Source organism: Choloepus didactylus, chromosome 10 (genome assembly GCF_015220235.1).
Source record: "Choloepus didactylus isolate mChoDid1 chromosome 10, mChoDid1.pri, whole genome shotgun sequence".
In the NCBI taxonomy this organism is placed as follows: Eukaryota; Metazoa; Chordata; class Mammalia; order Pilosa; family Megalonychidae; genus Choloepus; species Choloepus didactylus.
Genome location: NC_051316.1, coordinates 117,629,352 through 117,655,094, shown reverse-complemented (window position 1 = coordinate 117,655,094; position 25,743 = coordinate 117,629,352). Strand labels below are relative to the sequence as shown.

The 25,743-nt window shown below is 36.3% G+C and overlaps 1 protein-coding gene across 4 annotated transcripts in view; it reads left to right on the top strand.

The window, feature by feature from the left end:
• The window catches only part of FSD1L (fibronectin type III and SPRY domain containing 1 like), an 86,683-nt gene that overhangs the window by 34,275 nt on the left and 26,665 nt on the right, over positions 1-25,743 (top strand). For all 4 annotated transcript variants that reach the window (XM_037797326.1, XM_037797325.1, XM_037797324.1 and 1 more), the window contains 4 exons: positions 2,333-2,434; positions 14,700-14,722; positions 18,741-18,862; positions 24,287-24,496. In XM_037797326.1, coding sequence (XP_037653254.1) covers positions 2,333-2,434; positions 14,700-14,722; positions 18,741-18,862; positions 24,287-24,496 — 457 coding nt within the window. The remainder of the gene's footprint in view (positions 1-2,332; positions 2,435-14,699; positions 14,723-18,740; positions 18,863-24,286; positions 24,497-25,743) is intronic.

The window sequence follows — 25,743 nt, the reverse complement described above, 5'->3', positions numbered from 1 at the left end:
TGAGCTTGGCTGACTACAAAAGCCTCTCTTTTTCAATTTATGTTATGTTATGTTATGTTATTTTATTTTATTTTAATTTAATTTTAATCTTAGTTTTTTTCTGTCAGGACTGCCTCCTAGCTGCCAGAGAGACCTCCTGCTTGCTCTGGGTTTATCTGTGCTCTTAGCTTGCATTCAGTAATCCATATTTGTTAGTTAAAACCACAGTTGGAGCTTGGTTGAGATACCTTCCCTTGCTCCTGTAGAGACTGCTTATTTTTCCCACAGGAAAGTGTTCCAACTCAGCCTGCCATGCAAGTGGTGGAGAGGCATCAGTCTCGAGTTTACGGAGCTTTACTTACAGTTCTGTGCTGAGATCTTGGCCATTCCACTCATTTCAGACTGGTGTCCAATGTGTGTCTGGTCACTAATATCCCCCTAACAGTTGTTCCAGACAGTTCCTGGCTATTTACTAGTTGCTCTAGAGGACTAACTAAATTCCACACCTCCCTATGCTGCCATCTTCTCTCCCTTTTTTCATGCATGATTCTTAATGTTTTTCTCCCCTTTCTTAAAAACACAAAAATTTTGGCAGTCTTTTTTATAGAAATGGTGATTTACGGGAGATAAAGTGATATTGAGGGGAAAAAAAGAGGGCTTTTAAAATAAGACTGTGAGTCATTGAAACATAAGCTTAGTGAACACACCTGTTCATTCTTGAGGATATTCTTTCTTGTGTTATGATTCAAAGGAAAAGCAACAGTGATAATAACTGAATGGAAACTCAAATCATTAGAGCTCTCCTGGAATTGTTTAAAGCCAAATGTAAAGAACTATCACACCTTGGCTACTGATGCTATTTCCTTCTTTGGTTTGAGGTAATAGAGCATCTCTCTTCTTCCTTTGGGCTCACAAATTCAGTAACATGTTTTTGGTTATGTATTTTAATAATTCCTCTGAATAGTTGGTAAATTAATGCTCTTTAAATTGTGTTCCTCCCTACCTTACTTTTTGCCTTTGATTTCAAAGAGAATCCTTAGCATTTTCTTAAAGTGAGATTTTATCTCAAAGTTTGACCTCAGATTTAACTCTTACTTTTAATAATTCTTTGAGATGTAGTCTTTATTCTTCTTGGTATTTTTTCTTTAATACTACATTGGCTTTGTCTGCCCTGCTGGTCCAATATAGATCATTTATACCCATCATTTTATTTTCAGTAACTTTGGTTAAACCTTCTATAAAGTTCACCCATTAATGGGATATTTCAAATGTTGGTTTGCAATTCTAAGTTGGAATTCAAACAGGTGTACTCATAGGGAACGGTGTTTTTATGAGATTGTGTTTAGGTTCTTAGAATAACACATGAAAACCTGTTTTAACTCAAAACATGGCCTATTCTACTTTTCCAAAATAAAATAATAGAATACATCAGAAATAAGCAAAATTGAGCTGTGGTGTATCTTTAATACTGATCTTAAGGGGAACAATTTGTAGATTTGGATATGGAATAAACAGATATTGAAGATTCTAAAGAATTATTTTAGATGCATTTAAAAGCTTAGTAGTAGATTTCTTTGTTGAAAGGTGTATCACTAACAGTCTTTTCATGTGACTGGGTGTAGTTTTAGACCTACAATTAATAGACTGAGAAAGAGTGAGTGAACTTGAGTAAGACAGATAGAGGTAGTTGAAATTAATATGTGAGCCATGAAGACAGAACACATCACTGTACCCTTTGCCATCTTTTGCTTGTCTTCATCCTTTTGAAATCCAGGTACTTGTATTTGTGGTTCCTGTGGTATGTAGTCTTGGACACTCTAAAATAGCATTTATAGTAGTAAGAGTACTTGATTAATGTGATTAATGGAGTACCAAGATTGGATTCAACTGAATGGACCTGTAACTGGATCCACAAACTTCAACTGAAATAGTTAAATATCAACACAAAATTGTCTTCTTTGTGAGGATGTTATCTGCAGATTGATTATTTTTGTATTTTAATTTAAATTGTAGATAGTTTTCTGACTACACTGATGGAGAAGAATCTTTAAGTAACTTTATTCCCAGCTATTCATAATTGTTTTATTTTCTCTTGTGTTTTAAATGATGAATATATATGTATCTGTGTGTAGTTAAGCTATTTTAGACAAATTATGGAAAGATGTTAAGTATAAAGTAGTAAGATAATTACAATTATTATGTATATGATTGGTCATGATTACCTTCCTTCATAGCTCTGTAAAAGATTTTTAGTTCGATTGTTAATATTGATTGTAAGTTCATTATAATGTATATTTAAGAGTCCATTGGTGTTAGGAAACTTTATTTTAATGGTTTTATTTGTTTTTTCTAGACTCAGCTTAGTCAATGTAATAATGCCCTAGAGAACTCGGAAGAAATCCTAGAATTTGCAACACGATCACTAGATATAAAGGAACCTGAAGAATTTTCAAAGGTACAAGAAATAAACCAAAAAAAAAAAAAAAACCTAAACTAATCCACTTAAAAAGGAAAGTATTGTTTAAAAAAATGGTGTATTCTTTAATTTTGGATTTGTTCAGTCATTTCTAATACTAAAAAAGGCTTGAGGTTTCTTGATAAGTAAAATGGTAGCTTTTTGTTTATTCCAAAGCAGGCTCTTAGAATTATGTGCCTTTGGGATCATGAACAAATGAGTTATTTCTCTTTAGTTTTGGTTTAATACTGATTCAGATGAGTCAAGTTATTTTATTTTTCAGTTACTGGTATTTTGCATTCCAGCTGATTTAGCAAACCGCAACATTAGTTTACAAATTTATAGTTCTGAGGCCATGAAAATGTCCCAAATAAGGCATCAACAGGATGATACCTTCTCTGAAGAAAGGCCGCTCATATCCAGGGTTCCTCTATCAGATAACGAGGCACATGACCAGTGTCTGCTGGTCCTTCACCCCCAGATTTCGTTGCTTTCGGCTCCTGGTTCCAGGGACCTCCTCTCTGAGCTTCTGTTAGCATTTTCAGGACTTTTCTCTCAGCTCTCTCTGGGTGTTTTCTCTCTGAGCTTTTTGGGCTTTTTCTGTCCTTTATGCTCTGTTCTGGTTTGCTAATGCTTGCCATTATGCAAAATACCAGAAATGGATTGGCTGTTATAAAGGGGATTTATTAGGTCACAAATTTATAGTTCTGAGGCCATAAAAGTGTTCAAATTAAGGCGTCAACAAGAGGATACCTTCACTGAGGAAAGGGTGGTGATATCTGAAACACCTCTGTCAGCTGGGAAGGCACGTGGCTGATGTCTGCTGATCTTTGCTCCCGGGTTGTGTTTCAAAATAGCTTTCTCCAAAATGTCTCTGGGCTTGTGTCTCTTAGCTTCTTCAGCTCCTGTGCATCTAAGCATCAGGGTCCTCTCCTAGCTTCTCTGGAGCAAACTCTGGGCTAGCATCTCCAAACATCTCCAGACACCTTAAAGCATCAGCAAACGTCTCTCCAAGTCTCTCAGCTGCTCTTAGGGCATTTTGTCCTCTTTTAGCTTCTCTGGAGCAAACTCTGGGCCAGCATCTTAAAGCATTAGTAAGCGTCTAGGCTTGTGTCAGCTCTTTTTAAAGTAAACTAATCAAGACCTACCCTGAATGGGCAGGGCAAATCTCTATGGAAACATTCAATCAAGAGATCACACTCTAATCAAAAAGATTAATCAATCTGCCTCCACAAGATTGCATTAAAGAATATGGCTTTTTCTGCGGAACATAATACATACAAACCAGCACATACTCTCATAAAGGATTCCAGTAAAAAAGGATTAAGGTCCACCTTGAATGGGGTGGGTCACATCTCAAATTTAAAATAACCTAGCCAGATCTAGGGAAGATGGCAGTTAGGAGAGACAGGGCAAACAAAACACACCTCCGTGAAAAATACTAGATGAAAGCCAGAAAGTGATCCAGAACACCAGTTCCAGTGATGCACCAGCTGAAAAAAAGTCTGCTAAATCCCCAGTGACGGTGCACTTGGTGAAACCGGGAGTCTGCTTTCTGAAACAAGTGAGTAAGCCCACTGAATGTCTGGTAGCTACTCTGCGGTGTGGGGAAACCGTGGGTTGGTGTTTGGAGGCAGTCTAGTTCTTTTTTAAAAAACCCAAAAGTGGCTGCAGATACGGCAGCGAGAACCTCACAGTGAAGCGTGGCAGGAATGGGCTGTGGGTACGCCTCAATATCTGGTGTTGGCGATAGCCCTTTGCACACCCGCTGCTAATTGTCTCGGAGCGAGGCAGGCAGAGGTTAGCCAAAAGGGGAAAAAAACCACGCCCCTTACAGCCATCTTCCTGGCAGGCTGGGAACGCTCCTTCCTGGCGCCAGCGCCACAGCACAGAGCCACACCAAAAAACCCAGTGTGACAGGAAGTGTTTCCAGCATCACGCGCACACGCCACAATATTGGGTGTGGACAGTAGCCTTTCGCACACCCACAGCTAATTGTCCCAGAGCTAGGAAGGTGGAGCTGTGTGTAAAGGGGGAAATGAACACGTCTCGTACAGCTATCCTTTCAGCGGGCTGGGAACGCCCCTACGTGGCCCAGCAGCCCAGAACTTCCCTTGAGGGACGGCGCATACTTGTGACATAGGACAGCCTTCACTCAGCAGAGGCCCTGGGAGGGCACAGCTTGGAAGCGGGAACCACTCGGAAATCCCAGGGACCATTCGCCAGTATCAAGAACTTGTGGATCAGCAGCAGAGACAATCTGTGGTGAGACTGAAATGAAGGTTTAGACTCTTGCAACAACTTTAAATCTCCAGGAACACCTGGGAGGTTTGATTATTAAAGCTGCCCTCCCTCTCTAACTGCTTAGACACACGCCCACATTCAGGGCGGACAGCACCAACAACGTACCCAAATTTGATGCACCAACTGGACCCCCACAAGAATCAGACCCCCACACACCACAAAGACAAAGTTGGGGAGAACTGGCTTGAGGGGAAAGGTGGCTCGTGGATGCCACCTGCTGATTAGTTAGAGAAAGTGTATGCCACCAAGCTGTAGATCTGACAAATTAAAGATTAGACTTTGAATTAGCCTACCTATCCTAAAAGAACCCTAGCAAGTTAAGCAAATGCCAAGAGGCCAAAAACAACAGAAACTTTTAAAGCATATGAAAAAAGCAGACGATATGGATAACCCAAACCCAAACACCCAAATCAAAAGATCAGAGGAGACGCAGTATTTGGAGCAATTAATCAAACAACTAAGGACAAACAGTGAGAGCATGGCACGGGATATAAAGGACATGAAGAGTACCCTAGAAGAGCATAAAGAAGAAATTGCAAGAGTAAATAAAAAAAATAGATGATCTTATGGAAATAAACTGTCGACCAAATTAAAAAGATTGTGGATACTCATAGTACAAGACTAGAGGAAGGTGAACAATGAATCAGCGATCTGGAGGATGAGAAAATGGAAAATGAAAGAACAGAAGAGAGAATGGGGGAAAAAATCGAAAAAATCAAAATGGACCTCAGGGATATGATAGATAAAATAAAACACTCAAATATGAGACTTATTGGTGTCCCAGAAGGGGAAAAGAAAGAGTATTCAAAGAAATTGTTGAGGAAAACTTCCCAAACCTTCTACACAACATAAATAAACAAAGCATAAATGCCCAGCGAACTCCAAAGTAGAATAAATCCAAATAAACCCACTCCAAGACATATTCTTACCAGGCTGTCAGATACTGAAGAGGAGGAGAAAATTCTGAAAGCAGCAAGAGAAAAGCAATTCACCACATACAAAGGAAACAACATAAGACTAAGTAATGACTACTCAGCAGCCACCATGGAGGCGAGAAATCAGTGGCACAACATATTTAAAATTCTGAGAGAGAAAAATTTCCAACCTAGAATTCTTTATCCAGCAAAGCTCTCCTTCATACTGGAGGGAGAGCTTAAATATTTCACAGACAGACAAATGCTGAGAAATTTTGCTAATAAAAGACCTGCCCTACTTTAGATAATAAAGGAAGCCCTACCGTCAGAGAAACAAAGAAAGGAGAGAGAGATTTGGAGAAAGGTTCAGTACTAAAGAGATTCAGTATTGGTTCATGAAAGGACAATAGAGAGGGAAAAAATGTATCTGACAAACATAAACCAAAGGTTAGGATGGCTGATTCAAGAAATGCCTTCACAGTAGTAACATTGAATGTAAATGGATTAAACTCCCCAATTAAAAGATATAGATAGGCAGAATGGATCAAAAAATGTTAACCATCAATATGTTGCATACAAGAGACTCATCTTAGACACAGGGACACAAAGAAATTGAAAGTGAAAGAATGGAAAAAAATATTTCATGCAAGCTATAGCCAAAAGAAAGCGGGAGTAGCAGTATTAATCTCAGATAAAATAGACTTTAAATGCAAGGATGTTATGAGAGACAAAGAAGGCCACTATGTACTAATAAAAGGGACAATTCAAGAAGAAGAAATAACAAATTTTTGTGCACCCATTCACGGTGCCACCAAATACAGGAGACAAACACTGGCAAAACTAAAGGAAGCAATTGATGTTTCCACAATAATTGTGGAGACTTCAACACATCACTCTCTGCTATAGATAGATCAACCAGACAGAAGACCAATAAGGAAATTGAAAACCTAAACAATCTGATGAATGAATTGGATTTAACAGACATATATAGAACATTACATCCCAAAACACCAGGATACACATTGTTCTCCAGTGCTCACGGAACTTTCTCCAGTATAGACCATATGCTGGGACATAAAACAAGCCTCAGTAAATTAAAAAAAAATTGAAATTATTCAAAGCACATTCTCTGATCACAATGGAATACAATTAGAAGTCAGTAACCTTCAGAGACTTAGAAAATTCACAAATACCTGGAGGTTAAACAGTACACTCCTAAGCAATCAATGTGTTAAAGAGAAAATAGCACTGGAAATTGCTAAATATATAGAAACGAATGAAAATGAGAACATAACATATCAAAACCTGTGGGATGCAGCAAAAGTGGTACTGAGGGGGAAGTTTATAGCACTAAACACATACATCAAAAAGGAAGAAAGAGCTAAAATCACAGAACTAATGGAGCAACTGAAGAAGCTAGAAAATGAACAGCAAACTAATCCTAAACCAAGTAGAAGAAAAGAAATAACAAGGATTAAAGCAGAAATAACATAGAGAACAAAAAAACAATAGAGAGAATAAATAACACCAAGAGTTGGTTCTTTGAGAAGATCAACAAGATTGATAAGCCCCTAGCTAGACTGACAAAATCAAAAAGAGAGAAGAGCCATATAAACAAAACAATGAATGAGGAAAGTGACAATACTGCAGACCCCGAAGAAATTTAAAAAATTATAAGAGGATACTATGAACAACAGTATGCCAACAAACTGCATAATGAGGAGGAAATGTACAATTTCCTGGAAACATATGAACAACCTAGACTGACCAGAGAAGAAATAGAAGACCTCAGTCAGCCATTCACAAGCAAAGAGATCCAATCAGTCATCAAAAAGCTTCCCACAAATAAATGCCCAGGGCCAGATGGCTTCACAAGAGAATTCTACCAAACTTTCCAAAAAGACCTGACACCAGTCTTACTTGAACTCCTTCAGAACACTGAAGAAAATGGAATACTACCTAATACATTTTATGAAGCTAACATCAATCTAATACCAAAACCAGGCAAAGATGCCACATAAAAGGAAAACTACAGGCCAATCTCCCTAATGAATATAGGTGCAAAAATCCTCAACAAAATACTTACAAATCGAATCCAAAGACACATTAAAAAAATCATACACCATGACCAAGTGGGGTTCATTCCAGGCATGCAAGGATGGTTCAACATAAGAAAGTCAGTCACTGTATTACAACACATTAACAAATCAAAAGAGAAAAATCAGATTACCATCTCAATAGAAGCTGAAAAAGCATTCAACAAAATCCAACATCCTATTTTGATAAAACACTTCAAAAGGTAGGAATTGAAGGAAACTTCCTTAATATGATAAAGAGCATATATGAAAAACCCAGAGCCAGCATAATACTCAATGGTGAGAGACTGAAAGCCTTCCGTCTAAGATCAGGAACAAGGCAAGGATGCCCGCTGTCACTACTGTTATTCAACATTGTGCTGGAAGTGCTAGCCAGGGCAATCCGGCAAGACAAAGAAATAAAAGGCATCCAGATTGGAAAGGAAGAAGTAAAAGTGTCATTATTTGCAATGATATGATCTTATATCTGGAAAACTCTAAGAAATCTGCGATACAGCTACTGGAGCTAATTAAAGAAATTTAGCAAAGTAGTGGGATACAAGATTAATGCACATAGGTCAGTAATGTTTCTTTATGCTAAAAATGAAAGAAGTGAAGAGACACTCAAGGAAAAGGTACCATTTTCAGTAGCAACTAGAAAAACCAAGTCCCTGGGAATAAACTTAACCAAAGATCTAAAAGACCTATACAAAAAAAACTACATAACTCTACTGAAAGAAATAGAAGGGGACCTTAAAAGATGGAAAAATATCCCACGTTCATGGATAGGAAGGCTAAATGTCATTAAGATGTCCATTCTACCCAAACTCATCTACAGATTCAATGCAATCCCAATCAAAATTCCAACAACTATTTTGCAGACTTGGAAAAGCTGGTTATCAAATTTATTTGGAAAGGGAAGATGCCTCGAATTGCTAAAAACATTCTAAAAAAGAAAAACGAAGTGGGAGGACTTACACACCCTGACTTTGAAGCTTACTATAAAGCCACAGTGGTGAAAACAGCATGGTGCTGGCACAAAGATAGATATATCGATCAATGGAATCGAATTGAGAATTCGGAGGTAGACCCCCAGATCTATAGCCGACTGATCTTTGATAAGGCCCCCAAAGCCACTGAACTGGGACATAACAGTCTTTTCAACAAATGGGACTGAGAGAGTTGGAGATCCACATCCAAAAGAATGAAAGAGGACCCCTACCTCACACCCTACACAAAAATTAACTCAAAATGGATCAAAGATCTCAATATAAAAGAAAGTACCATAAAACTCCTAGAAGATAATGTAGGAAAACATCTTCAAGACCTTGTGTTAGGCGGCCACTTCCTAGACTTTACACCCAAAGCACAAGCAACAAAAGAGAAAATAGATAAATGGGAACTCCTCAAGCTTAGAAGTTTCTGCACCTCAAAGGAATTTCTCAAAAAGGTAAAGAGGCAGCCAACTCAATGGGAAAAAATTTTTGGAAACCATGTATCTGACAAAAGACTGATATCTTGCATATATAAAGAAATCCTACAACTCAATGACAATAGTACAGACAGCCCAAGTATAAAATGGGCAAAAGATATGAAAAGACAGTTCTCTGAAGAGGAAATACAAATGGCCAAGAAACACATGAAAAAATGTTCAGCTTCACTAGCTATTAGAGAGATGCAAATTAAGACCACAGTGAGATACCATCTAACACCGATTAGAGTGGCTGCCATTAAACAAACAGGAAACTACAAATACTGGAGAGGATGTGGAAAAATTGGAACTCATTCATTGTTGGTGGGACTGTGTAATGGTTCAGCCACTCTGGAAGTCAGTCTGGCAGTTCCTTAGAAAACTAGATACAGAGTTACCATTCGATCCAGCGATTGCACTTCTCGGTATATACCCGGAAGATCGGAAAGCAGTGACACGAACAGATATCTGCACGCCATGTTCATAGCAGCATTATTCACAATTGCCAAGAGATGGAAACAACCCAAATGTCCTTCAACAGATGAGTGGATAAATAAAATGTGGTATATACACACGATGGAATACTACGCGGCAGTAAGGAGGAACGATCTCGTGAAACATATGACAACATGGATGAACCTTAAAGACACAATGCTGAGCGAAATAAGCCAGGCACAAAAAGAGAAATATTATATGCTACCACTAATGTGAACTTTGAAAAATGTAAAACAAATGGTGTATAATGTAGAATGTAGGGAAATTAGCAATAGAGAGCAATTAAGGAAGGGGGAACAATAATCCAAGAAGAACAGATAAGCTATTTAACGTTCTCGGGATGCCCAGGAATGACTACGGTCTGTTAATTTCTGATGGATATAGTAGGAACAAGTTCACAAAAATGTTGCTATGTTAGGTAACTTTCTTGGGGTAAAGTAGGAACATGTTGGAAGTAAAGCAGTTATCTTAGGTTAGTTGTCTTTTTCTTACTCCCTTGTTATGGTCTCTTTGAAATGTTCTTTTATTGTATTTGTTTGTTTTTTTTGTTTTTTTAATTTTTTTTTCATACAGTTGATTTAAAAAAGAAAAAAGTAAAAAAAAAAAAAAAAAAAAAAGGAAAAAACTATGTAGTGCCCCCTTGAGGAGCCTGTGGAGAATGCAGGGGTATTGGCCCACCCCACCTCAATGGTTGCTAACATGACCACAGACATAGGGGACTGGTGGTTTGATGGGTTGAGCCCTCTACCATAGGTTTTACCCTTGGGAAGACGGTTGCTGTAAAGGAGAGGCTAGGCCTCCCTATAATTGTGCCTAAGAGCCTCCTCCCGAATGCGTCTTTGTTGCTCAGATGTGGCCCTCTCTCTCTAGCTAAGCCAACTTGAAAGGTGAAATCACTGCCCTCCCCCCTACGTGGGATCAGACACCCTGGGGAGTGAATCTCCCTGGCAATGTGGAATATGACTCCCGGGGAGGAATGTAGACCTGGCATCGTGGGACGGAGAACATCTTCTTGACCAAAAGGGGGATGTGAAAGGAAATGAAATAAGTTTCAGTGGCTGAGAGATTCCAAAAGGAGCCTAGAGGTCACTCTGGTGGGCACTCTTACTCACAATTTAGACAACCCTTTTTAGGTTCTAAAGAATTGGGGTAGCTGGTGGTGGATACCTGAAACTATCAAACTGCAACCCAGAACCCATGAATCTCGAAGACAATTGTATAAAAATGAAGCTTATGATGGGTGACAATGGGATTGGGAAAGCCATAAGGACCACACTCCACTTTGTCTAGTTTATGGATGGATGAGTAGAAAAATAGGGGAAGGAAACAAACAAACAGACAAAGGTACCCAGTGTTCTTTTTTACTACAATTGCTCTTTTTCACATTAATTATTATTGTTATTTTTGTGAGTGTGCTAATGAAGGTGTCAGGGATTGATTTAGGTGATGAATGTACAACTATGTAATGATACTGTGAACAATCGAATGTACGATTTGTTTTGTATGACTGTGTGGTATGTGAATATATCTCAATAAAATGAAGATTAAAAAAAAAACAAAAAAACTCACCCTCCCCCCAAAAAAAGTTCATCTCATGGAAAGAACTTAATTGAAAACACTACAGGAAAAAGAAAGGTGAAAGGGGCAGGGAATCAAATTGGGTGCTAATTCAAAGAATATTACAGCTCTAGTTGAAATCAAACTATATTGTAAAGCATTTTTTAATTATTTAGTAGCAGAAGAGAAAGCATAAAAGGAAATGTCAAAAAGATGATCTAACAGGGACATTAAAAATACTCTTCCCACTGCTTTTACAGCTGTATTAGTGTTTTGACGTCAACCTTAAAACTCCCATGGATTATAGCAACAATCCACTCTTTAGTGTTTGCTGTGTAAGTTTCAAAGTAAAACCAGTTGTTAATCAATGTTCACAGTTTCCATGATGAGAAGACTAACTTTTATTAAAACCTGAGACATACAGTGGCTAACCGTGGCATAAAAAATGGAGAGGGTCATTCAGAGCATATTTTTTGAGTTAAAATTAAATCTTTTCTTCTAAAAAAAAAAAAAAATGTAGCTTATGAGGGGTTACAATGTGATTGGGAATGCCATGTGGATCACACTCCCCTTTGTCCAGTGTATGGATGGATGAGTAGAAAAAAGGGGGCAAAAAAAAAAAAGCACCCTGTGATCTTTTTACCTTAATTGTTCTTTTTCACTTTAATTTTTATCCTTATTACTTGTGTGTGTGTGGTAATGAAGATGTTGGTGATGGATGCACAACTGTATGGTGGTACTGTTAACTTCTGATTGTATCCTTGTATGACTGTATGGTGTGTGAATATATCTCAATAAAATTGAATTATTAAAAAATAAATAAAATAGCCTAACCAAAAGGTCCCACCTACAACAGGTCTGTACCTGCAGGAGTGGATTAAAAGAACATGCCCTTTCTGGGGTACATAACAGCTTCAATTCAGCACACTAATTGAATATATTATATTACATATAAATGCATAGGACACCAGTTTTTCTTAAATCTCTGGCTTTTCATCTCTTCCTATTCTGGTTTCCCATAAACAGCCTTAGTATATGAAGGTATACCCTGTAATCATTGCTTGTGCACATATGCACACACACATACTCACAAAATGAAAATGGCACCTTACCAAATTAAGCAACACTAGACACAAAATTGAATCTTTATGGTCAGTTTATAAAAAGAGTAATGGTGTTCATATTGTTTGGTTAAGAGTGACTAGAAGTAACACTCCTCTACCCTAGTTCTAAACCAGTTGGGAAATACAATAAAAGAATAAAGCTGATTGAAAATCAAATACTGATAAAATGATATTGGAGAATATGGTTATCTATCAATGGGCAAGCTTCCTAAAATTGAACTCCAGAATTAGGCACACTTGCCCATCCAGGTAATGGCAGCACTGGGCTGGACACCTTGGGTCTCTGGTGGTGGGAGGGGCCTGTTTCAGTGAAATTTATGGCATAGAGGGGAAGAACAGAATATATATATGTTTGTTGTTGTGTTTTTTTTTTCTCTTGGGAAGTTGCCAAGAGAAAGAGGGGAAGAGGTACCAAGCTCATTTCCAGTTGCTTCTTTCAAATCCATAATCAGATAAGTCAGCTCAGCTTCTCAGGCAACCTGACGGAATCGAGAGAGGATAAGGGAATAATGCTGGTGGCACTTCCTCCATATGTAAGGAGACAACAGCAGCAGAGAAGAAATTCCTCTCTTAACACTTGTTAATTTGGTTTGTTATTCTAGCTGTAATGACCACAATTTTAAAAAAATCAATATAATTGACCCTTTCAACATGTCTTATTCCTGGTACCAAAATAGTCGTGGCTTATAGCATATATTTTAGATGCCACAGAATTGGGTTGTTTGCTATATAATGTAGAGCTTGGAAAGTATCTTTAGAAATAGTAAGGGCCAATGGAATTGGGAAAGCCAAAAGGACCACACTCCACTTTGTCTAGTTTATGGATGGATGAGTAGAAAAATAGGGGAAGGAAACAAACAGACAAAGGTACCCAGTGTTTTTTTTTACTTCAATTGCTCTTTTTCACTCTAATTATTATTATTGTTATTTTTGTGTGTGTGCTAATGAAGGTGTCAGGGATTGATTTAGGGGATGAATGTACAAGTATGTAATGGTACTGTGAACAATCGAAAGTACGATTTGTTTTGTATGACTGCGTGGTATGTGAATATATCTCAATAAAATGAAGATTAAAAAAAAAAAAAAGAAATAGTAAGGGCCAAAATCTCTTAATAAAGAAAGAAATAGAATGGTTAGTATACAAGGTCACAGAATTTATTAATGGTAGTACTGGAACACATCTCCTAATTCTCAGTTCTGTTCTTTCTTATTGAAAAGTTCTCAGGCCAAAATACTTTGGAGGGGGTATAAAAATGACCAATAGCAAGCGAGAACATTGTTAGAATGAGGGAGAAAGGCCATAGAGAAGTTGCTGTTACATCTGTTTAATGGTCAATTGAATTTAATAACTGTTAGGTGTTGCTGTGTGCCCAGCATTATGTTAGGCACTGGGCATGGAGTGTTGAGCCATACAGCCAGGGTCTACAGCAGCTGCATTACAGCTGTGCTGGTCAGTGTGGGGCAGAATGGGATTGTAACACAATGTGTAAGTTATACCTTATGTAAATATATGGGATAGCAGATTTTGTTTTTTTTTTTTCATGGTTTTTATATGTCTGTACAACACCAAGTAACAACTATATCTCCTTGTGAAAGTTGTGCCAACATTCTAAAAAAAAAAAAAAAAAAGATAATAAGACATATGCCTTGTAAGTAGGTTTAGGTTGGGAGCTTCTACAGAGTCATCTGAGGGTAAGACCCCATTGCCAGAAGTATTTCTTCAGCTTCCCTGCCTGAATTTTTCCCGTTGTAACTTCATTCCTTGGGTTAAAAGACTGGAACTGCAGCCTGGTTTCATATGTCAGCAGGCAAGCTCTCAGAATGCAAAGGCCTTGCCCTGTGAAAGTTTACAGAGAAAACTTGGAGCAACCAATATGAAGTTGTGAGAGATCTCTGAAGAAAAATTAGAGGGCAGATTTGAAATGTATGAGGAAACCACCAGGATGCACAGAAACGTGTGCCTCATGAAGGAGGTTGATTGAGTTAGAGAGTGTCAGACTGAATGAGAGAATGTGTTGGAGGTGTGTTTTGATAATCTTAAGGAAAGAAGAAATATTTATAGTCACCTGAAATTAGTTTTGAAGTGTTAACTTTTCCTCATTTAAGGTGGTTTGTATGAGGTCTGGATTTTCTACTATAGTTCTAACATCACATTATGCAAGCTTTTATATGAACTTTAAAAATTTCCTGTTTTTAATGTTCTGGTCAATATGAACTAATCTTTTGCAGGGTTTATATCCTAACTTTTCTTGCATGTCACTGCCATTGAAACTTGCATGAAAAGCACTAACTGCCTTCTTTCTCTTCTCCCTGACTTGCTCCAAGGCTGCCAGACAGATCAAGGATAGGTATGGTATAAAACCTATGTTTTTATTTAAGTATTGATATTGAAGTCAGAAATGAAATTCAGAAACACTTTTTATTAGAAACTCATTGGTTAAAATGAAAATACCTTATGGCTAAGTTCAAAAAGATATGTCCTGTATACAAGTTCTTGGAAAACCAATATGCCATCATGGCTTTTTAAAAACATGATTGTGGAAAATTATGTACTTATCAAAGAATTTCATTTCTGGTATAATATAGTTATTTTTAATTTTGGTACAGTTCTTAATTAGCTGTACGAATGGATGGGAACCATTTTGAATAATTTAAAAATATGTATATATTCCTGGAATGCATTTTTTGTTATTCTAAGCATGTCCTATTTTCTGAGAAGTCACAGCATTCTGAATAGTCCTCGTATTTCACTGCCCTCCTGTTTAACATCTTTGTATTCTCAGTCCATCCTGTTCCTGGTGACATCTTTTCTGTTTCTGATGCCACTATCTAGTTTATACCCTTTGGGAAGAGAAAATTAAAGAAAATGATTAAAGGTAGAGCCAGGATTAAGAAACGGAGTTTAGTACGTGCTATAATGAACACCCCACTGGGCTAAAGGAGCCTCTGGCAATATTTGAAATGTATCACAACAGAAGGAATAGTTTTGATCTGCATGGTTAGTCACTGAGAATTGACTGTACTGAGATTGTCATTTAAAATTTCTTCATGTGAGGATTATGAGATTCTCAGAAAGGTACAACTTTTCGAAGGACCACTTGGAATCCAAGATTAATTTATTTGCCAACAGATAATTTGCAAAATTATTTATTATGGATTGGGCAAAAACCAGTATCGCTATTGTTTAATCTTGGCTGAAAACATCATCTCTAAATTTGTATTTCTCTTGTGATCTTTTATTGGACTAGAGGCAAGATTCACATGGCAGTCATAGCATTCTTAGTACCAGTATTAAGTAATTTTTATATTTTTGTATATTTTGTATCAGGGAGTAAAGAGGCATGCATCATTCTTATAAATCCTGGATGTAGAAGGGGCTTGAGAAGATAGAAGGAGATTATGAGAGTTTGAATATGAAAAATATTCTAGAAAGCTCAGTTTTTTGGATGAAGTAGATTTGGGTTTATATTTCCTGTTTCAGCCTATTTGAGTTTATATTTCCTATTTCACTAAGTCTTGGCTCAGGTTCCTGATTTTATAGATTAGAAAGTCACTTCTGAAATCAGGCTTTAGGCTTTCCAAAGACTTTGCAAGAGACATTACAGAATCTTCTCTTGTTCCTCTCCTATCATAATCCTGTCCTTATCCCTGACCTCTTTTCTCTTTGTCCAAATTTGCTAGTCAGAATTTAATTTTACAGGAGGTTTTCATGATTGAATGTATTCTTCACTGAACCTTGGCTTCTTTGCCTCTTGTTTGAAGCCAGCTTCTTGGCATGATCTTAGGAGTCCGGGTTCCTATAATCTACCAGAGCAAACTCCATTTATTTTGTTTGTTTCACAGCCTTACTTCTTTTTGGTAGTGGAGGGGTGGGGATAGTGGTGAGTAGCGGGCACCTATTCACCCACACCCACAAAATTTTTACTTCCTGCCTAAGGAATATTTCTGGATCTCAGCTTAATTATGGAACAGGTATTTTTTAAACTTGATTTTTAGCATCATAACATTCAAATTCCTCTGATTTAGTTTTCAGTTACTGTCCCTGTGAGTTTCTGGAATCCCATCATTGCCATTTTATAGTGTAGAAACAATTTATATGTATAGTCATAGTAAAATAATTATTTTCACCAAGAGAAGAACAGGTTAATCCCTTATGCGAGTACAGAGATGATATTTTAAGGAAGAAAGTATAACATTCCTGAGCAGAGAATCAAATATATAAAATGAAAGTATGTGAACTCAATATTTGTCATTTGCTGTGACAGAAGTTGTGCAGGAGTAATAGGGGTGAGAGGGAAAAGTAAAGACGGTCATGACATGACAATACATAGGAAATCTCTACAACTATAAATCACTAGAATGTACTTTTTGGTATGTAATGATACTGGAAGATGATTAGTTGAGGTGTATCATGGGAGTTATTGGTCCTTGAAAGAGAGGGGTCTTGAAGGGGGGAGGGGAGAGTCATGTTAATTAGGTAGGTAGCTTGAGGAAATTAAAAGTGTTCATGAATTTTGCAGTTATTTTCTCTTTGTAAAAATAAAACTGGGAGGAAGGGATCCTTGTATTCAGTTTATTCTATTAGATATAAACAAAGAAAGTCAAGGTGAATGAAACACAGCCAAATCACAAAGATCCTGTAGTATAGAATATTATTTATGAATGAATTTTAGATTGTTATTTGGGCTTTGAGGCTTAATTGTCTCAATATATTCAATTTAAAAATAAAAGTTCAGTCTTTTGAAAGATTATCTATAACATTGTTACACATCTAACTTGATTTGTGGAGATTCTGAAGTTTTCGTTCCTTAGAAAATAAGGGTCAATATTCTTATCTTTTAAGCTTGATGAACTTTCTATTGTACTTTTGAGGACATTCTTTTACTTTGGAGTCATACTGATTCAAGTGTTATAGATTTTACAGATTGCAGATTCAGAATTCCCTAAAATACTTTCAGATATTTTTACTCAACAGTTCTCAACAAACATTTAAATAGTTGGTCGGGTTTAGAAGAAATCAAGTAGGTTTGAACCCATTCACTACTTCAGGAGCATTTATTAAGTGCTTTTCTGAATATAGCTTAAAAGATAGTTTAGCCTGTAAAGAACATCATATTTAAGACTTAGCTTTTATTCCTAACTTCTTGTTGGTATGTTGAGGATCAACAGCTGAAAGCAATGTTTGTGACATATGGAGCATTATGCTTGGCACATAGTGAGTGTTCAGTAAGTGTGAGTTCCCTACTCCAAATTGTATTTGAATATAACACTTTGTTCTCAATTAATAGATCAGCTGTTGTTTACTTATTGTTACTATTAAATGAGGTGATTACTTCCATAGTTTTAAAGTGAAATGAAATAGCTGAATACAGGGACAGGTTTTCATCTTTCATCTTGTTGATCTCCATGGTAGATTTGGCAGATCTGCTCAACTAGGCCTGGTATTCCTTTTGTCCTTCCAGCTCTATTTTCTTCCCTTCCCAAATTGTGCACCAGGAAGAACAACATTCATAAATAGTACCTTTGTATCATTCTTTGAAAAAACAGAGTAAGGGAAATTACTTTGTGATATTTGTGGAAATTTGCTGTGGTATGGAAAATTGAGATTTGAGATAAAATTACAAATTAATATAATGAGGGTTTCATTTAATTTCCAGTTTTAATTGGCAGAAGAGTTTCCCTATACTTTGGGTAAAGTGAAGTGTGGCATGGCATCTTTCTTTTTTTGTTTTTCATTCCTTATTCATCCAATCAATATTTATTGAATCCCTTTTATTTTCCCAAGGCTGTTTCTTGTGCTTTCTTTGTAGCTGGGATGCTGATACATTAGAGTCACCTACTAGTATACGGTGGTCACTGATCAGGATTGCCCTTCTCTCCTCTCCAGGTGACACACTATTTGGTCAGTCTCCCTCTGCTCTTATTTGAGGGTACGTGAGATAGTATGACTACTTGGGAATGGATGAATCAGGATTTACATTTCATTATTTGGCATAAGAAAAGGAGTGAGGTTGCCATCAGGAAGTCAGTGAAAGTGAGTGTGCAGAGGTTAAGATGAATGTTGGGTCTGTTAAAGATCATTTCTGCTGGATATATGTCTTGTGATATTTGCAATGTATGCATTTTGATAACAGGCAGGAGTAAAGTTGGTAAAAGTCTTCAGTATGGCTTAAATTTAAAAGACATTTTACAGTTTTTCTTTTAGTTAAGTTTCAAAAGATTCTAAGCACATTTCTTTTGACTTTGTTACCTTTGTATAAGTTTCTGAAATCAAGTGAAACAATTTCTGTTTTCATTTTATAAATTGAACATGATTTGATACTTCCCATTCTTTTATTTTAAAAAGTATGTTTGTGTTTGCCGTAGAGTCACAATGGCTTCGGCCTTTCGCCTTTCTTTGAAGCCAAAGGTCAGTGACAACATGACTCATTTAATGGTGGATTTCTCTCAGGAAAGACAGATGCTGCAAACTTTGAAGTTTTTGCCAGGTAAATATATGTATTACGTATAAAGTTTCTCATAAAAACTTTCTGCAAGATTTTTCTGAATGAACATCAATATGTAAATCTTAAAGCAGCATAAATTTTTTTTTCTCTTCATTTGGCTAAGGAACAGTGAAAATTTGCAAGTCTTTATTTGTGGAAATCCAAGTTAACCTTAATTTGACTTACCACTCTTAAGTTATCTAAATTAACTTTTTCCTTCCTAAATATTGTCACTTTCTTAGATTTTTAAGATTTTCACTTTGGTCACTACTCTTAGCAGTTGGCTTTGTTTTGGAGGCCGGTATTCATAAAAAAGAAAGGATCTCATTGCCAGTGCAGTCCTACTAGGATGGCAGCTGAATTGAGATGTAGATAGTGAGGAGTTAGTTGAGCCCAAGCTGGGCTCACCCACAAATTAAGTGACTCCATCTTTATACCAGTCCCCCGGAACGTTCAGTACAGATTTATGCATCAGCAGAATTGTATAGTTATTCCATGCCATAGGCCTTTATGTTTCCATACATGTAGGTGAAGCAGAGCATGTTATATCCGTGAATGTCTTTGGTCTGTTATCTTGGCAATGAATAGTGGTCTACTTTGCTTATGTTGTAATAATAGAGACTAACATTTGTTATCTATTATAGGGACAAAAACTCCACAAGACAGTTGAAGGAAATTAACCATAATGACAAATAATAAATGTATCTGTGGTTGTCAATTGTCCTGCTTATAAAGTGTATCAAATTCCAAGTATTTGTTGTACAATTACATAGTGCAAAGGAGCTGAACTTTGAAGACTCTATAGTTAATGGAGATTTTTCTTCCTTCTCTCCCCCTTCCTTCACTTGAAAATTAAAAATTAAAAATTCCTTTCATCTTGGTCTTGATTATTTTGCTAAATTGTTTAGTTTACTTTGTTAGATCTCACATTGCTTGGCATTTTGATTTTTGTGTATAATTTTTTGTTAGTTTTTAGATTAATGGACTATTTTTAAGAATGGTTTTAGGTTTATAGAAAAATAAGCAGATAGTTCATGGAGTGCCTGTATACTCCTTTCCCCCCCAATTACAGTTTCTTTTATTTTAACATCTTTTATTAGTGTGGTACATTTGTTACAATTGATGAACTGATATTGAGAAAGTATTATTAATTGAACTCCATAGTTTATTAGGGTTCACGTTTTGTGTTGTGCTGTTTTATGGGTTTTGACAAATGCATGATATCATGTATCCGGTATCATGCAGAATAGTTTCATTGCTTTAAAAGTCCCTAGTGCTCCACCTATTCACCTGACCTCCTATTCCTGAACTCCTGGCAACCACTGATCCTTTTTACTGTCTCTATAGTTTTGCCTTTTCCAGATGTCATATATTTGTAATCATACAGTATGAGTCTTTTCAGACTCGTTTCTTTCCAGTTTGTAATAAGCATTTAAGGTTCCTCCATTGTCTTTTCATGGCTTGATAGCTCATTACTTTTTTTTTTATGTATTTAAGCATTGATTTATTTTTGAAGTTTGCACACATGCCATAACTCCAGTGTAATAAAAAAAATAATAAGGCCCTGACATTTAGAAACAGCTGTGAGAAATGGAGGTAGAGCACATGTTCCTATTTTACAAAGTCTCATGTAGGGGGTAAGTGTTTGAAGAACCAAGCACCCAACAGGCTTGATGGGAGGTTGGACATACATTGAGAGCCTTCCAAGGGGATACTATTGAAGTAAAAATACAAGTCTATGCAAAAGTCTTTATTTTAACATTTTAAAAAAGAATCAAGTATTCATTCCAACAGCTTTGCCAGGCATGGCCACCCAATAAGTTATACACACACTCAGGTACTTGAAAGGTTATTGCGTAGCCCTTTAATCAAGTCTGGAGATCGTCACTTTCCACAGCCAGACTCTGTGTTTCTTCCACAAGACTCCTCACTGCGTGGGCTGTTGGGGCAACTGCAGTTGAACCCTGCCTCTGGGTTATGAGGCCAGTAAAATTAGCACAATTCTGCTGCTTTCACTTGAGAGTATCAGGTTTACTGAAGTGGTGTTTTCTGAATAGAAATAACTGAGGTACTGCCTGCTTAGTAAATAAAAAAATAAAATTAATCAAGATTGAGGGCCAGCAGTGAATAGTTGATTTGAGTTTCAGTAGCATTTTTCTGCCAGATATACAGCAGCCCCCTGGCTCAAAGAATTCTTCCCCTGCAAGATTCTTTAAGAATCTTGCTGGCTAGTTGATTCTTTGTGTTTTTGTCTACTTGGTGGTTTTGATGAATTTGCTGTGATCCATGGGTGCTCAGGTACTTTTAGAGGTGACCTTTGGCTTGGATTATGTTTCAGCAGTTTTGAAATGAGGTCCCTGGCTCCCTGTGTTACAAAGTCAGGGAATGTGAATTCAACCCTTGATATTCTGTTGTAAGTTTCTTGGTAAAGTATTTGCCTCAAAAAGAAGTTTCCCAACTGAAAATTCATAGCAAAGAACTCCGAGGCTCCAGAGATCCACCTTCTCATCATGCATTCAGCCTTCAGTCATCTCAGGAGGTAGGTAGTCAAGGGTTCCACAGAGAGTGGTTCTCCTGGAGCTTGGGGCACGTAACTGAGCCCCCAAAGTCTGCAATCTTAAACCTCCAGCTGATCCGAGGAGTGGGTTCTCTGGCTTGATGTCTCTATGAATAACTTTCTTTGAATGACAGTAAGACAGTGTATCTGCCAATTCTGTGATATAAGCAGCAGTTCTCTGTTCATCAGACTTAGAAAGCTTCTCTGTAGACTGCTCCAAGAGGTGCATATTCTAGAATTAGGTAAACTATGGTGGCATCATGCAAATAACCAGTCTGAGAATATAGGATGCCTAAGGTGGGACTGTATTTCTACTTTTCTTCTCACCTGGTGCTCAACTCCTGCTTTCTCCAGCTGAGCTTTAAATAATACTTTAATATTGCTGAATAATATTTCATGTATGGATATACTAGTTTGTTAATCCATTCACCTTTTGAAGGCCATCTCAGTTGTTTAGAGTTTTTGGGAATTACGAAGAAAGCTGCTATAAATATAAACATTTGTATAAAGGTTTTTGAGTGGACATACGTTTTCAACTCATTAGGGTAAATACCTAGGAGAGCAATTGCTGGATCATGTGATAAGACTCTGGCTTTGTAAGAAACTACCAAGGTATCTTCTAAAATGGCCGTTTTGCACTCCCTCCAGCAATGAATGTGAGTCCCTTTTGCTCCACATGCTTGTCAGTATTTGATGTTGTCAGTGTTTTGTATTTTAGTAATTCTAATGAGTGGGTAATGGTATCTCATTATTAAAATTTGCAATTCCTTTATGACTTATGATGCTGAGTATTTTTTCATGTACTTAATTGCCATCTGTATATCTTCTTTGGTGAAGTGTCTCTTCACATCTTTTGTCCATTTCAAAATTGGATTGTTTTCAATTTTAAGTGTTTGGATATAATTTGGATACAAGTCCTTTATCAGATAGGTGTTCTGCAAATATTCTCTCCCTGCCTATGGCTTGTCTTTTTATTCTCTTAACAGTGTCTTTTACAGAGCAGAAGTTTGTACTTTAAATGATGTCCGGTTACCAGTTTTTTTCTTTTATGGATTGTGCTTTTGGTATTGTATCTAAAAACTCATTCCCAAGTCCAAGATCACCTAAATTTTCTGTTATCTTCTAGAAGTTTTATAGTTTTGCTTTTATATTTAAATCTGTGATCCATTTTGAGTTAATTTTTCTGAATGGCTTAAGATCTTTGCCTTAATTCTTTGCTTCTTTGTCAGGATCACTTGAATGTATTTGTGAAGGGACTATTTCTGAGATCTCTGTTCTGTTTTGTTGATCTGTTCACCTACTCTTTCACTTATGTCACACTGTCTTCCTTACTGTAGCTTTATACTTCTTGAAGTCAGGCAGTGTCATTCCTTTGACCTTGTTCTTCTTCTTTAATATGACATGCCTTTGCTTCCCTATCTCTATTTATTTTGCTCTTCTTATGTTTCTTTCATCAGGGGCTTGTAGTTACCCTTGGATGGATCTTGTGCATATTTTGTTAGATTTTATACCCAGGTATTTCTCTCTTTCTCTTTTTTTGTGTGTGCTAATGTCAATTGTATTGTGTTTTTAAAAATTTCAGGTTTCATATTTTTCATTGCAGATGGATGGGAAAGTAATTGACTTTTGTGTATTTACATCATGCCCTGTAATCTTGCTATAAGCACGTATTGGTTCCAGGAGATTTTTTGTTGATTCTTTCGGATTTTCTATATAAGCAATTATATCATCTGCAAATAAAGACATTTTTTTCCTTCCTAATCTGTATACATTTATTTCCCTTTCTTGTCTTACTGCATTAACTAGGACTCCCAGAACAATGTTGAATAGGTGCAGTGAGGGGACATCATCACCTTGTTTCAGATCTTAGGTGGAAAGCATCTAGTTTCTCATCATTATGTATGATATTGGCTGTGGATTTTCTGAGATATTCTTTACCAAGTTGAGGAAGTTCCTCTCTGTTCCTAGCTTGCTAAGAGTTCTTATCATGAATGGTTTTGGGATTTTGTAGAACGCTTTATTTGTATCTATTGATATGATCGTATGGTTTTTCTTCTTTAGACTATTTATGTGATGGATCACATTAATGGATTTTTTTTAATTGATAAAATATTTACAGATAGTAACCTGCTGGGCTATGTAGTTTCATACAATTCAGACACATCTGTGTTACTGGAGTACCATGTTCTCCAATTAGCCTGTTATTATGTAAATGGGACATCTGTTAATGTTGAAGAACTATGGAAAATACATATGGAAAATATCTTTTATGGAAAAGAGATTGATTAATGTTCATGCATGTTAAATGTGGCTGATTTTTTCTAGTTTATTTTAATGGATCATAGAACACTTAGTAGAAACATTTAAAAATCCTTAATTATTTTGTGTCGGGGAGGGTTCATTTTTGTTTGGTGCCAAGAAATTGCAATTCTTTAATAAACTATGTTTTTAAAATATAGTGAAAATACATATTTGAATTATTTTAGTTGAATTCAAAGCAATTTGTTCTATTTTGTTAAAACTAATTTGTTTCATATTCTCCAGCTGTTTGACAATAACAGATTAAAAAGTATAATGTGTTCAGTCATTCTTGACTGATTCTTTATCCTTAGCATGTAGAAATTTGCTTTTTGCCAACAAGGATTTTAATAAACTTTGGATAGGTCCAGGAAAAACTTTGAAACCTACATATTTTATAGTCTAGCAATAAAAGGTGCTTTGAAAAAAATAGTTATTTTGCATTTATGGGGTATCCCTTCTCTTAACCTAATTCACTTGAACATAGTTCGAAAGCATAATGAAAAAGCATGGTTTGGATGATTTACATAAATATTTGATAAGTATTATAGTATTTTTTTTTTCCCCTGCAGTTCCCAAAGCTCCAGAAATAGATCCAGTAGAGTGTTTGGTGGCTGACAACTCTGTAACAGTAGCTTGGAGAATGCCAGAAGAAGATAAAAAGATTGACCATTTTATACTGGAACATAGGAAAACTAATTTTGATGGACTTCCACGTGTAAAGGATGAGCGATGCTGGGAGATAATTGATAATATTAAGGGTACTGAATATACACTATTAGGTAAAACAATTACATTTCATGAATATCATTCTTAGATAAGTGTAATTGTGAAAAATATTTTGAGTAACTTGAAGGGATGATTAAGTTTATTTAGCCAAGCTGACTTCAGATATTTATTACAGAAGTAAAATTCTCTTAAAATATCAAGAAAATGTTCGTTTTTGTTGCTTCTGGACATTTGCAAACAGGGATGTTCTGGAAACAGTATTTCAGAGTAACATTTGATTTTGAAAAATTTATCTTGTTTTATTTTTTAGCATTTAATTTTTACCTTGTTTTCTGAGGAAACAAAAAAGCTGTCAGTTTTTCAGATGTACACAATACCCACATTTCACTGATACTGTAAATACCTTCTTCTACCTTTTTAGGATTAACTTCATGTTAATACTTAAAACAGAGCTGTTATTTGATATTAGGAATTGGTGTGCTGGCCTTTTGAAATGCCTTCAAAAAGATATGTCAGGTGTGATTGTGAAAACCTTGGGATCACAATTTCTTTATCCAGCGTTTGGATGGATGAGTAGAAAAATGGGAACAAAAACTCAGTGAAAAATAGGGTGGGATGGGGGTGGGATGATTTGTGTGTTTTTTTTTTACCTTTTTTTTTAATTCTTATTTTTATTCTTTCTGGTGTAAGGAAAATGTTGAAAAATAGATTGGGGTGATGAATGCACAGCTATATGATGGTACTGTGAACAGTTGCTTGTACACCATGGATGAGTGTATGGTATGTGAATATATCTCAAACTGAATTAAAAAAAAAAAAAGACTTGTCAGTATTTAGGGGATTTTGGATATTTGAAATGACCAAATATTATTACCTGAGCTGTTTGTTTGTAATGAGTAAACAGTAACATTAGTAGCTACCATTATTGAATACTCACCATTTGTCAGGAGCTGTACATTGCATTTAATCTTTACAACAATTATGAGGTTGACTTTATCATTTTACTCTACCGATGCAAAACCTGAGGCTCGGTGAAGTTGCCAAAGATCCCCTACTTTTAATTTTTGGACTAAGATTCTAATCTAGAGCTGATAATCTCAAAGGTTTTGCTGTTAATCTCTGTGAATCACTTCCTCTTTAAATTCATTTTTCACATAAAAAGACAATGGTTTATAAATATAAAAATTCTTTCAATTATCTACTTTCCAGAATTTGAATATGCTGTTTAAATTGTGGGATGGCTCTTTAAATCAAATGCCACTTATAACAAGGCTTGAAAGGATACCCTTTTTGTTTTTGT